Source organism: Euleptes europaea, chromosome 2, assembly GCF_029931775.1.
Source record: "Euleptes europaea isolate rEulEur1 chromosome 2, rEulEur1.hap1, whole genome shotgun sequence".
In the NCBI taxonomy this organism is placed as follows: domain Eukaryota; kingdom Metazoa; phylum Chordata; class Lepidosauria; order Squamata; family Sphaerodactylidae; genus Euleptes; species Euleptes europaea.
In genome coordinates, this window is record NC_079313.1 from 31,099,081 (window position 1) to 31,113,398 (window position 14,318).

Below are 14,318 nucleotides of genomic sequence, written 5' to 3' on the forward strand. Positions count from 1 at the left end.
AGATGCATACATATGGATCTCATATTGGATACAAATGGAATCATATTGGATTACCCAGCCTCCCAGCCCCTCCTGATGGAACAGAAGACAGCCACAGTAAGACCCCTTTGGGGGCTTTAATCTATAATTTTTCCTTTCTGTATGTGTGTGTGTGGGGGGAAGCAGAGTCTGTGTGTGTGTGGGGAGGGAGCAGTTTCTTTGGGTGGGGGGGAGCCAAAGGGGGCTTTTGCTGGTTCTGCCTGGGGTGTGTGTTCCCCCTCCAGTCTCTCTCTCCCTGGTTTGTGGGGGGGGGGGTCTTCAGTTTTGTGTCTTCAGGTTTTCCCTCATTCATAAGATCAGTTAGGTTATTTTGATGCTTGCTCAAAACTGGTTTTCAAATGGTGACTTAAAGAATACATCTGCCTGGTCCCAAGTCCAATGCAAAAGGAGAAATTCCACCCCTTCCTGCTCATTATGCATAGCTAGCTGCCTCTGTCCCTTTCCATGGTTTGCAAACTCCCAGGTGTCAGGTGTTGCTTTGCACTGTTGCAAAGGTGTTGCATTGCGTGCTTGTGTTGCTTTGCAGTTGTATTGCTTTGCAAATTTTTTCACACCTGCCCCGCCCTTGCTCTCAGCTGTTTTTCGGGGCTGGGAGCTTTGTGCGTGGGCAGCAAGCTCTGCTCGGAGATACACATTAAGGGTGGGGGGACCCCTTTCGGGGCCCATATCTCAGCCCCCCCTGACCCAATCTTTACAAAACTTGGGGGGTCTTTCAAGAAGCGTCCTTTGAAGCTCCTCTGAAAGTTTGGGACCTTTACCCCAAAAGATGCCCCCCCCAGAGCTGTGGAAAGGCACGGTTGTTTTTAATGGCTTTATTTGGCCGAATTTTTTTTCCGAACTTTGAATTCCTGCCGAATTGCACGGACCCGAAGCAGGGCAGTTCGGACTTCGGCATATCCCGAATCTAAACGGGCCGAATTCAGCCGAATCCGAACTATACTGAAATTTTTTTAATTCAACAGCCCTATTTTCTGCCAATAATGTAGTGTCATCGGCATATTTCAAATTATTAATGTTCCTCTCTCCAATTTTCACTCCACCTTCATCTAAATCTAATCCAACTTTCCTAATTATATGTTCTGCATATAGATTGAAGAGACAGAGAGAGAAAATACATCCTTTTCTGACACCTTTGCCAATTGGAAACCATTTCGTTTCTCCATATTCTGTTCTAACTGTGGCCTCTTGTCCAGAGTACAGGTTGCGCATCAAAACGATCAGATGCAGTAGCATACCCATTTCCTTTAAAACCAGCCATAGCTTTTCATGATCCACTCAGTCAAAAGCTTTGCTGTAATCTATGAAACACAAGCTGATTTTCTTCTGAAATTCTCTCGTATGCTCCAGTAACCAGCGTATATTTGCAATATGATTTGCAATAATATTTGCAATAACCAGCGTATCATTGCAATATGATATGGAATATAAATTGCTTGGGTAATAACAAATATTGTGAACTAGAAAGGCAGAAGTACTTGGTGGGTAGGGAAGGGTACCAGGCCTCCTGCTATAGAGTGGAACCTCCCTATTCCTGGCCAGGGGCTAGCAGTTAAGACCCTTCGCAAGATAAGTGTTCAACTGGAAGCTACCTGGTTTTCAATCATTCTTTATTTTGCAATCTGCATACATCCAAAACAGTTCAGTGTTACTCACACCTGAATATAAGGCATCTGCAGTCCTTTGTAGCTATCCGAGAAAGGATAATGAATTATCATGCCTGTCTGCTCCTCCAGTCTCATTTACAATAAAAAAGGCGCTTTTTCCTGGGCAAGTTGGAGCCTTATGCCTGACCAATCAGTAAACTAATACAAAGACATGTGACTACTAGGTTTTCTAAAAGTACAATAACTAGCATGCACTTTTAGAAAAGGGGAAGTACTATTTCCTAGCATATTACTAATACAACATGAACTGCAAGCCTACAAATACTAGAAAGCTACTAATTCTGCCTGGGGGCAGCAGATTCCCAGTATCCTGTTTTGTTACATGGAAAGGCATGAATGCTGGCATTGCACAGGTATGCCTATGTCACTTCGGATAAAAACCAGAAGTGACACGGAGGATACTCCAGCATTCCCCAAAAACTTTATGGTAAAACCATAGAGATTTTGGAAAATGCTAGAGCATCCACCTTGTTTCTTCCAGTTTTTACTTGAAGTGACTGCCCCCCATTACCTCTAGGTGTTGGTTCCGGGCAGTCACCTGGCAATTGGCAGAATACATGCAGCTGCTGCATTTCAATCAACAGGAAAGGGGGAAAGCCTGTCTTATTACCAGCAACTTTGGGGAGATAGCTTAAGAAGCAGGGGCCAACTCTCTGCACTATGCAAGTACGTGCTTACTGACAAGCTAGCAGCCTCTGTGAACAACAATGCCCCACATCCATACTGAAGACTGCTAGCCAATAAATAGCCATGTACTTGCATAGTGGTGTGTGAGGGGCACCCTCCCGTCACCACTGCCTCCCAATCAGTGCTGCTAAAGATCTCACCCCAGGGATGGAATTCTAACACAAAAATCAATTAACTCCAACAATATGCCGCTGCTACTATCAATCTGCCACAATTCAGACAAATACAAGATGCCATAAGCACAAAACAAGAATTGTTTCAGTCAAATAAAGTTTTTTTTAAAAAAAAACCACCTGAAATTTAACGTGCTGAGCCATTCAGGTTTTTTTTAATTGACCTAACATAAGCCAAAGGTTAAATGAGAGTCCACAAAAATAATGTCAAGGTAGATTGGCCATACCCTGTAGAATAGCTAAGTAGGGCAGGTCCATCTTGAATTCCACCTATAAGATTACAATTCTAAAAATGCTTGCCTGTGAGTAAGCTCAACTGAATGCAATGGGAATTATTTCTGAGTAGACCTCCTTAGAATTGCCCTTTAAAGTTATCCTGAAATAGCAACAGGTAGTTTCCTACCTGCAAAACATCTCACCAGCCATGGCTGTGTAAAGCTTCAAAGCCACATGGTAACAGTTAATGAAAAACACGGCCAAAAGCCAACTTCCTTTGTGTGTCAAAACATGTAAATTTCATTGGTGATTTAGGCAGTCACTTAAACATAATTTGGAATAAATGAAAAGAAAACTTCAGGGAGTGTGGAACTCTTTATTCAACAAGACTGCATTGACTCTAAAATGGTTTTATGAAAAGCAACTCATGTGCTGTGTTTTTGACTTTGACTGGGAATCCAACGGCATGTATCAAAACAGGCCTGTGATTGATGTAACAACCAATTTCCTAAGCATTTTACTGACAAATATTATGTCGAGCACTGAGAGAACAGCTTCTGAATGGCAAATAATTTCCATAAACACAGTGGAGATATGAGCCTCAATGAAAATGACAGGATCATCTATCAAACTGTTACATGCCCAAAAATATCAGGCATATAATGTGATATTCTCGATAGGCTGCCCTATTATGGAAGGAAGTGGAGAGGGAATCTTGAATTTTGAATGTCAGTTCAATGGGAAGATAATTCTCATTGCCAGTTACCAGAGTCACCCCAAAATGGGATTTTCAGACAGCTTGCAGACTTAGTTTAATCCTGCAAATACTTCAGCATCTCAGGGAGCGTCATTAGGAGATATGCTGCTATTGTCGTGGGAAGGCATTTAATTACATGGTTCCATCAAATATTTCTGTAACTGACCTCGCATCACTCTTGGGTGGGTTTTGTGTCGTTCACATTCAGCTACTTTGCCTGACTATTGCTGTTAAGTCCATGTGGGGAGGACACACGAGGTCGAGACGGAGTTCCAACACAACACATTTATTGCAGTACAGAACAGAACTAGAGAACACCATAGAAATGGCCCTGCTTATATGCACCTCTGGCCACCCACGGCCACTCCCCCCCGATCCGTGATAGGGGGGAAACAACCCTGGGGTACCAATGGTGCATGCCGGCTTAGGGCCAATGGCACGCGCTGGCTTTGGCCAATCACATGAGCAGGGATTGGAGCCTTCGCCCAAGACTCAAGCTCCGTGTTCTCCTGCATATCCCCTAACTATATACATACACAACACCCCTCCCCCCTAAGTCCTGACAACACACGAACAAACATAGTCCTTAAGGTGGCTTGGCAGTGATCTTGTGCGCTGTGAGCGGTGTGGTGCTGGAACGGGGGCTTCCGGTTGCTCGGCAGCTGCGGGGCTGTCATGTAGCTTGGTGGCGAGGTCAGCCTCCGCTCTGTCTCCGGGCGATGCGGCCTCGGTTGGTCGGTAGCAGCCAATTGGATGCGGCGGATTCCGTTGCAGCAGGCACGGAGTCTGCGGTGTTGGGGTCCGGTGCGGTTTCTGGAGTAGCGGCATGGCCGGGCAAGTCGGCTGGGCAGCAGCGCAGCTGGTCAATGTGTCACCGCAAGACTTCCCCGTCCGGGGTGGTTGCTTCCTGGACCGTGGCTGGAATCCAGGCCAGGCCTGTGCTGTAGTTCCGGGCGTAAACCAGGTCTTCCTGCTCCACGGTTCCTGGGACTGTGGGGCAGAGTCGGCTGGGCTTCTCTGGTGCCAGGTCCGGGTGCAAGCGGTTGAGAAGTCCTTTCGGCCAGTGCCCCATTAGCAGTTCTGCTGGGCATCGGCCCGTTGCGGAGTGGGGGGTGATATGTTGGACTAGCAAGAAGTTCGCCAGCTGTGCATCCCAGTCCCCATGGATAATTCGCCATAGTGCGTTCTTAGTTGTGCAAACCATCCGCTCCGCTTGGCCGTTGGTGGAGGGATGGAAGGGAGCTGAGGTGACAAGGCGTATCAGGTTCTTTGCCATAAACTCCTGGAACTCCACAGACGTGAACTGGGCCCCGTTGTCGGAGACGATGGTGTCCGGAAGGCCGTGGGTGGCGAAGAGCCAGCGCAGCTTCCAGATGATGGTCTGCGACATCACAGAAGTCACAGCCATGACTTCCAGCCATTTGGAGAAAGAATCCACAACAACCAGAAGAGTCTTGCCTTGAAACGGCCCTGCGAAGTCTATGTGGATGCGGGACCAGGGGGCATGCATGGACTCCCATCGCTGGACTGGAGCGTGCGGCATCTCAGGGCATGACTCCTGGCAGGGCTGGCAACGGCTTACCCATGCTTCGATTTCGGCGTCGATGCCCGGCCATCAGACGTAGCTGTGAGCTAGCGCCTTCATGTGGACGATGCCCAGGTGGCTTTCGTGTAATGCTTCCAAGACTCTGGAGCGGAGCTTTAGTGGGACAATGAAGCAGCTTCCCCACAGCAGGCACCCCTTGTGGAGCGAGAGTTCGTGCTTCTGGGTTGCAAACGGTTTGAACTCCTCCCCTGGTTGAGCTGCAGGCCACCCCTTCCCCACCCACTTATGGACACGGGCGAGGGTGCGATCCTTCGCAGTGTGGGTGGTGACATCCGAGGCGTGCAGGGACGGTTCCGGCAGGGTCTTGATGAGCATCATGTTGAATGCCGGGGAAGAGTTGGGGTCAGGGTCGGAGTCCTCCAGCAGCAGGTGGCTGAGGGCATCTCCGTGGCCAATTGACTTCCCGGGACGATGCGTGAGGCAAAAATCATACGCATTCAGCTAGATGGACCAGCGGAGCACTCGGGGTGACAGGATCTGAGGCGTCTGTCGATCTGGGAGGAAGAGGCCCAGGAGCAGCTTGTGATCGGTGATGATCTCGAATGGCCGGCCGTAGATGTAGTCATGAAACTTTTTAATGCTGGCTATGACGGCGAGAGCCTCATGGTCTATCTGGGCATAGTTGTGCTCCGCCGCCGATAGGGTCCGGGAGTAGAATGTGATCGGGGCCTCTCGCCCGTCAGGCATCCAGTGGCTAAGGACCGCGCCGATGCCGTAGGGCGAGGCATCGCATGTTAGTACCACCGAAGTGGACAAGCAGGCTGGACTCAGAAAGGAGGCCCTTGGCAGCCTAGAAGGCCCATTGGTGGGCTGCGCCCCAAGACCACGGAGTAGCCTTGTAGAGCAGGCGGTGGAGGGGCTCGGCTACCGACGCCTTGCTGGGCAGGAAGGCATGGTAAAAGTTCAATAGTCCCCAAAACGCCTGGAGCTCCTGTTTGCACTGGGGTGGGGGGGCCTTGTGGATAGCTGCAACCTTAGCCGGGGTCGGATGGATGCCGTCAGCGTCAATTTGGTAGCCCAGGAACTCTACCTTGGGAAGGCTGAGCTGACACTTCTTGCGTTTAATGGTGAGTCCAGCGACCCGGAACCTGCGGAGAACCTCCCGGACGTGGTCTAGGAGCTCCCCATCAGAGCTGGCTGCGACCAGGATGTCGTCGAAGTAGGGAACGATGCCTGGAAGGCCCTTCAGGAGATCCTCCATTAAGTTCTGAAAAAGGCCAGGCACGGTGCTGACCCCGAACTGCAGGCGTTTGATTCTGAAGGCGCCTTGGTGCATGACGATGGTCTGGGCATCTGTGGATTCGGCGTCAACTGGCAGCTGCTGGTATGCTGTGCCAGGTTGAGCTTGGTGAACACCCGGCCACCCGCGAGGAAGGCCAGGAGATGGCTTACCACGGGCACTGGGTACGCGTGGTTCTGCAGGGCCTTGTTTATGGTGCACTTATAGTCCGCACAGATCCAGACGTCGCCATTGGGCTTCAGCGGCGTGACTATTGGGGTCTCCCATCGTGTGCTCGGGACTGGCTCCAGGACGCCTGTGAGATGATGCGATCCAATTCCGTGTTGATCCTGTCTTTGAGGGCCAAGGGGACACAGCGAGCCTTGAGGCGGGAGGGGGCGGCAGTGGGGTCGATGAGCAGTTGGATGGGAGGGCCTTTGTAGCAACCCAGCGGCCCATTCCAGAAGTCTTCAAACTCGGTCCAGATGGCGTCGAGCTGGGCCATGTTGATATGGTTGACTCCCGTGAGAGCGATTCCCAAGGCGGGGAACCACTCGAGTCCCAGGAGGCTAGTGCGAGGACCCTCCACAACGATGAGGCGAAGGCGGCTCTCGAACTGTTTGTGGTGGCGTAGGTGGCGGCGCGAACCGGCACCCGGCGGCGCTGGTAGTCAGTGATGATGACCTTCGATGGTTGCAACTTGGGAAGGGTCGTCCGGGCGGCCAATTTGTGAAAAGTATCCGCCGAAATGATGGAGAGCGCCAATCCGGAGTCGACCTCCATCTTGCATGGGGCGCCCTCGATGGTGACAGTGACGGAGACTTTCTGGGCTCCGGGGATCTGGTGGACCTGGAGGCTGTGCAGGTCGTTGTGGCGGCAATGGCAGGGGGCAGCGCGCTCCCCTTGGGACAGTTTGTGCACGGGCTGGGCGGCACCATCCTTCTTGCCCGGGGTCGTTGGCCGACCCTTCTTTGTGGAGCGGCAGACCTTTGCAATGTGGCCGCCACAGCCGCATCCACGGCAGACGGTGTCGCGGAAACAGGACGTGCGGCGGTCGTGTTGGTCACCTCAGCCGATGCACGGGCAAGCCATTGGGTCCTGCGCCCTGTGCCCCTGGACATCCATTTTGTGGGGCTCAGCCTTGCCGTCCCCGTTGCTGGCACTTTCATAATGGACGGGAGCAGGAGGCGGCAGCGGAGTAGCGCGGTGGCCCAAGCGGTCAGCTCTGGAGGAGGCCTCTGCAGCAGTGGCTTCCTCGACGGCCGATGTGAGGGAGACTTCCTTGCGGTCGATGAGGCGGCGGTGCACCTTCTCGTTCCTCAGGCCGAAGACGAACTGGTCTAGCAGGGAGCCATTGAGGTCCGGGAATTCGCAGAACGGGGCCATATTGCGTAGGGCTGCTAGGTAGTCAGCTGCAGACTCGCCGGGCTCCTGGTCCTGTAGGTGGAACGGCAGGCGATGAGCGAGGCGAGTTGGCTGGGGTAAGAAGTGGTTGCCCAGTGCGGTCAAGATGGCCGGTAGTGGCATCTCGAGCACTTTAGAGGGGGGCATCAGAGACTGGGCGAGCTGGAAGGTCCGTGGGCCGCACATGCTGAGGAACAGCGAGCACTTCTTGCCGGCATCTGTGACGTCGTTGGCGTCCATGAAGCATGTCACCCTGTCGGCGTAGCTGTCCCACTCGCTTGGGCTGGGGGAGTCGAACGGTTCCAGCGTGCCTCAGGTGGCCATCGAAGTGAGGTGTTGCGTCTCTAGGTGTGTTGTAGGATTTCAGCAAGGCAAACAGGACTGCCTACCGGTCACTGTAAGGTCGCGGAAAGCGAGGCGATTTCAGTGAGAATGATTTCGGTATCAGAGCCGGACTGCCTACCAGCCTTCGTCACCAATGTTAAGTCCGTGTGGGGAGGACACCCGAGGTCGAGACGGAGTTCCAACACAACACATTTATTGCAGTACAGAACAGAACTAGAGAATACAGTAGAAACGGCCCTGCTTATATGCTCCTTTGGCCACCTGCGGCCACTCCCCCCCTGATCCGTGATGGGGGGGAAACAACCCTGGGGTACCAATGGCGCATGCCGGCTTTGAGCCAATGGCACGCGCTGGCTTTGGCCAATCGCTTGAGCAGGGCTTTGGGGCCAAGACTCAAGCTCCACATTCTTTTGCATATCCCCTAACTATATACATACACAACAATTGCTATTTGATTTAAAAAAAAAAAAATGAAACTGTAGGCTGTTTCTGGTATTCCAGGTTAAAAGCCAAAGAGAAGAACTATGAATTGTTCGTATTCATAGAAACGCTAATGTTATTAAAATGTAAAATGTTTGGCAATGGTCAACTGATCAATTGCTGGGCCAGAAAATATTCAACTTGGAAAGGTCATGACCATGTATGAACTTCATCCAATCATATTCTCCCCCTCCAAATTTGATAGCCTTATTGAAACTCACATGAACTCATGAAGCTGCCTTATACTGGACCCTTGGTCCATCAAAGTCAGTATTGTCTACTCAGACCAGCAGTGGTTCTCCAGAGTCTCAGGCAGAGGTCTTTCACATCAACTACTTGCCTAGTCCCTTTAACTGGAGACACTGGGGATGGAACCTGGGACCTTCTGCATGCCAAGCAGATTCTCTATCACTGAGCCATGGCCCCGCCCCAAACTCTTTAGGCTTTCTTCAAAATTCCTCACAGGGCTCATGAGAGGAAGATCCCAGTTTGCCTCAAACTGTGCTGAAGGAGGAACTCCTTGACCCCATGGGGATGTGTAGAATTGAGTTAATCTTTAATGAAATTCTAGTATCTTTTCTTGAAATCCCTCAGATGGTTTATCTAACAAGAATCCTGTATGCACACCAGCAGTGGTTGGCAGAAAAAAGGTATGTTGTCGCCTTACCAGAGGACACCTGGAGGCAATGAGAAAAGGTCCTGTAGCTACTGACCAGATAGCACATTCTGACATTGGTGCAGATGATGACCTGGTGTCAGGTTCTGCTGTCCATTTCACAGCTGTGCATTGACAGTGCTACAGCTGGGGTCCAGCATGTCTGTCACTGCTTCCTGATGCCCTCTAGTAAACGTCCCAATTCCCTCACCCCCTTCAGCGCACTCAGTAGTGTGAGGGCCCTCCCTGTGCCCTCAGTAGTGTAAGGGCCCTCTTTTGCAAAGCATCTGTAAAATATTTTGACAGACCAACACATGATTTTGTCTTAGGATTGTAAAAATGCACCTCTAGATGTCTTAACTCCCAGGCAAATGTGTATTTAAAACATGGAAGCAGGATCTTAGGCTTAGCCCATTTTAAAGTGTTTGCTCTGTGATGAGCCAAGTATTTTTGGTTTAATGAGCAGCACAACCAACTAAACACAAGAGTGTCCTAAATTTGAAATATATGAATGTACTGTCTACCTGCATAAAATTTCTACTTGAACGCGTGCAACATTCTGAAAGTGTGATAGATAGATGTAGCAATAATGAAGGTGGACATTGATATTAATTTTCATTAGTATCTCATTTCTCAAATATGAAATTTATGCTGATTCAGGTCCTCTGACCATCTAGCTCAATGTGTCCACTCTGATTAGGAACAGCACTCTAGACTCTCAGGCAAGAAGCTCCTCATTAATGCCAGCTGAACTAGGAGAATTTCTAGAGTTAATTCTGGAACTGGATCATGTGCAATTCACCACAGTAATCAGTTCTTTTAATTCACTTGTTCCTCTCTCTGTTACTAACATTCATGTCCATGTTGATAAAATATTGCAAAAAAGTAACCATGCTAGGATTGTAAATAAGATTACATCAAGATTCCTGTTGTATCACGTCTTGTTAACATACACATGTGCTACAGTACTTCTGTAAACAGCACATTAAAAGAATCTTTGTCCTTCTAGTTCATTTCCATGTATTTCCAATTCTTGAAATGTATTTTCCAGGATGTAGGCTTTGTACTTCAACTTTAGTTGGGTACGTTCTGAGTTGAGGCCATATTATTTTCACAGGTAAAAATACTTAATTTCCAGCATCTTTACTAAAGTACTTCTGTGTATACATTATTCTATATTATATCTAATTTTGGACTCGCCATCAGAGTGCAGATCAGAAAATTACAGTTGTTACCTGCCCTGAGCCTGGCTTCGGCTGGGGAGGGCGGGATGGAAATGTAAAGTAATAATAAACAAACAAACAAACTGTTCTAAAAATTGCATCACTTTTTTTGCAATGTTTTATCAACATGCACAACAGGTGCACAGAGGCATGGTCAGTTCAAGGCATTTCAGTACCTCAAGCAAGGTATACCTCTGCCTCTGATATCTCCTGTTGGCTGGGTCTAAGTTCATGACAGTTGGTGAGCCCAGGAAGTATTGGTTGCCAGGTCCCTCTTCACAACTGGTGGGAGGTTTTTGGGGTGGAGCCTGAGGAGGGAGGAGTTTGTGGAGGGGAGGGACTTCAATGCCACAGAGTCCAGTTGCCAAAGGCGGCCATTTTCTCCAGGTGAACTGATTTCTATCAGCTGGAGATTAGTTGTAATAGCAGGAGATCTCCTGCTACTACCTGGAGGTTGGCAACCCTACCAGGAAGTGATGCTCATTGCCTCCTGCACTGATGTTTGCTGGGAGTCAGCTGAGCCCCTTTGGTTCTCATTGAGATGCCCCACACACTCGCTTGGCTGCTGGGCTGGAGGACTAGCCCTAGCAAAAAAAGATCAATATGAACAGAAGGAAGGGGAAGCTGTAGTGCTTTGGACAAAATTTGGACATACATTTTAAAAACGGGAGTATCCGTAGTACATCAATTCCACTTTCTAACAAAGAACAGATCATTTGAAATTCCAGGGAGAAATCTGGACAAGGAGAACTTTAGAAGGTTACTATCCCTACAGCAAGCATAATATCTAGACGGGCTCAAACACATGGAAGCTACAGACCTGTTTAGAATGCTAGAGGCTTCATATACCTGAACTTTCCAGCAGAGCAAACAGAAGCCAAATTTCTACTCTCCTGACTAAGGCAACATTAGGAAAATTAGACATTTGAATTGACCCTTGAAATGCACCATTCAGACAGAAGTTTGCAGAAAATTACAAACACTATAAATGTTTTCCTTCGCCATATGAAATTTGAACAAAATTCCACCCACGTACCTTGCAACTGAATCTTATTTTCCGGACTCTGTACCAGAACAGAACTGACAGAATCTAGGTTGTCATAGTTACTGCAGCCAAGAGGACCAGTCCGGGTTTCTGTTACCTAGTGAGCAAGGGAATGGAAAACCATTTGCTGCATTATATGGAATATGTTGAGTTTGCTGTACAAAAGACCAGGCACAGTGCAGTAGCAGAGCTCATTCTCACAGATAGGTAAAAGTGACATGGTATTTTCCCTGTGCAGAAATGCATTTTTAGCCGTCTCAGCCGAAGCTAGCCAAGACTTGTTTGTCAGATCTTACAATTACTTTATGGAGTTGAGATGAAGTTTGGCACATATTTCAGCAAAATCTCAGAATTCTTTGAATTTCTCATCTTTGGGGTTTTTGCTTTGGACATTAGTCTTTTAGTAACACTCAATTTCTTTTTAAAAGCTAAGCATCCAAAGTAAAGCATTTAAAAATCCCATATAATGGGCAATTTGCACTTAACTCTCTCCAGATAACCTGAAGGTGTTTTCTTTAGCTCAATCGTACTCTTGAATCTTCCAGGTGAATTTCAAAGCACTATTGTCAAGCTTCAGCTTGCCAAATGGAATGTATTGATTACCACAATCCAACAATATCCACTTGGTAAATGGGGGGAAAGTGTGTGTGTGTGTGTGTATATCTATCTATCTATCTATCTATCTATCTATCTATCTATCTATCTATCTATCTATCTCTATATCTATCTATCTCTATCTCTATATCTATCTATCTATCTATCTATCTATCTATCTATCTATCTATCTATCTATCTATCTATTTGCAAGCAAATTCAAATTAGGATTTGACACCAAACCATTGCCAATTCCCCCATCCCCAAATAAGCCTGATCATAGTCTGTGGGTAAGATGGAACCTAAAGAGTTTAATAGCTAGGGTTGCCAGGTCTGGGTTGGGAAAAAGCTGGATTTTTGTTTGGTGGGGGGAGGAGCCTGGGGTCGGCGGGGTATGGGGAGGGGAGTGGGGTATGATGCCATTGAGTCCACCTTCCAAAGTCGCCATTTTCTCCAGAGGAACTCATTTCTGTCATCTGCAGATCAATTGTAATAGTGTTAATCCCCATGCCCTGCCTGGAGGTTGGCAAGCCTATTAATAACACATAGCTAAATAAACCCCACTGATTCATGACCACAAGTTGCAGAGGCCTAAGATCTAGGCAATGAGCCACAAATGTCCCCTCCACTTTCTAATCCCTCATGGGCACCAAATATTTGTGCCAGCTCCTTCAGCAGTGAGAAACCGTTCCACAGGATGCAATGCAATTTCATTTTATGTCAATAGTCCTTATTTGAATCTTGTAACTATAAAAAGAAAAGAATCACATATGACAACTGTACAGTGTCATCACCACCCCAAATGACATTGGGCTTTCTAATCCCCACTATCATTCACCTGCAACTGAATATTGCAAGAACAGACTGGAAAGAGTGACGAAGATGTGAATTAGGTTGTGAGCAGTCCCAAGAGTCCCTGAACACAGTTTGAAAATCATTGCAAAAGAAAAAAAAATCAGTTGTATGCTTTTAGATAACATATCCTGTATTTAAGCAACAGCTTTTTGCTTTTATGAGTTACACTTAAATATGAGAAAAGTTTCCACGTCTGCTTTTCTTGCCTAGCTTGTGCCACATTAAATCTGATCATCTAAGATGATGCCTTATAATATTCTCCCGGTTGCAAGTAACAACAGTAAGTCAGACATGAAAATGGAATTTAAAAATTTTAAAAGTAACTTAAAATGAGTAGGGGGAAGCAGAAGAGTTGAGACATTTGAGGGAAGTAAAAATAAAGTGAGGTTTGATCCAGAATTCCCTGCTGTAATTTTTTATTAATTTATTTATTCATAGTTATAACAGGCTTCTCTCCCCAAAAGGGGACTCGAAATGGCTTAGAACATCATTCTCCCTTACCCCACTTTATTCTCATAACAACAACCCTGTGAGGTATGTTAGGCTGAGAGAGAGAGTAAGGGTCCCAAGGTCACCCAGCAACTTCCATGGCAGAGTGGAGTGTCTCGTAGTCTGACACTTGCCAGGATGTGAGGGGCTCAGCTCCTTGCTTCATGGGAAGGCTCCTTGTGGCAGAGGAAAGTGCCCCTACTAGTGGAACTAAGGTTGCCAACTCCAGGTTGGGAGATTCCTGGAGATTTGAGGAGTGCAGAGTTTGAGAACTGCCAAAAAAACAAATCAGTGGGTTATAGATCAAATCAAGCCTAAACTGACCCTAGAAGCTAAAATGACTAAACTGAGGCTGTCGTATTTTGGTCACATTATGAGAAGACAAGAGTCACTGGAAAAGACAGTCATGCTAGGAAAAGTTGAGGGCAGCAGGAAAACAGGCATACCCAACAAGAGATGGATTGACTCAATAAAGGAAGCCAGAGACTTCAGTTTGCAAGATCTGAGCAAGGCTGTCAAAGATAGGACATTTTGGAGGACTTTCATTCATAGGGTCACCATGAGTCGGAAGCGACTCGACGGCACTTAACACACACACACAGAATTTGAGGAGGGGAGAGATCTGCAGGCATGTGGTGCCACAGAGTCCACCCTCCAAAGCTGCCATTTTTTCTCCAGGGGAACTGATCTCTGTCATCTGGAGATTCGTTGTAATTCTGGAAGAACTCCAGCCCCCCACCTGGAAGTTGGCAACCCTAAGTGGAAAAGATCGGACTCTTCAAACCCTCTTACAAGAATGGCCAGCAAGATGCCATCACCTTGATGCCATCACCTTGATGCCACCAAGGGACATCTGACTGTGTGAAA

The 14,318-nt window shown here is 47.9% G+C and overlaps 1 protein-coding gene across 1 annotated transcript in view; it reads right to left on the reverse strand.

Moving 5' to 3' along the window:
• Window positions 1–14,318, reverse strand: part of BRINP3 (BMP/retinoic acid inducible neural specific 3) — a 302,264-nt gene that overhangs the window by 91,377 nt on the left and 196,569 nt on the right. Inside the window, exon 4 of the mRNA XM_056845184.1 lies at window positions 11,505–11,610. Coding sequence (XP_056701162.1) covers window positions 11,505–11,610 — 106 coding nt within the window. The remainder of the gene's footprint in view (window positions 1–11,504; window positions 11,611–14,318) is intronic.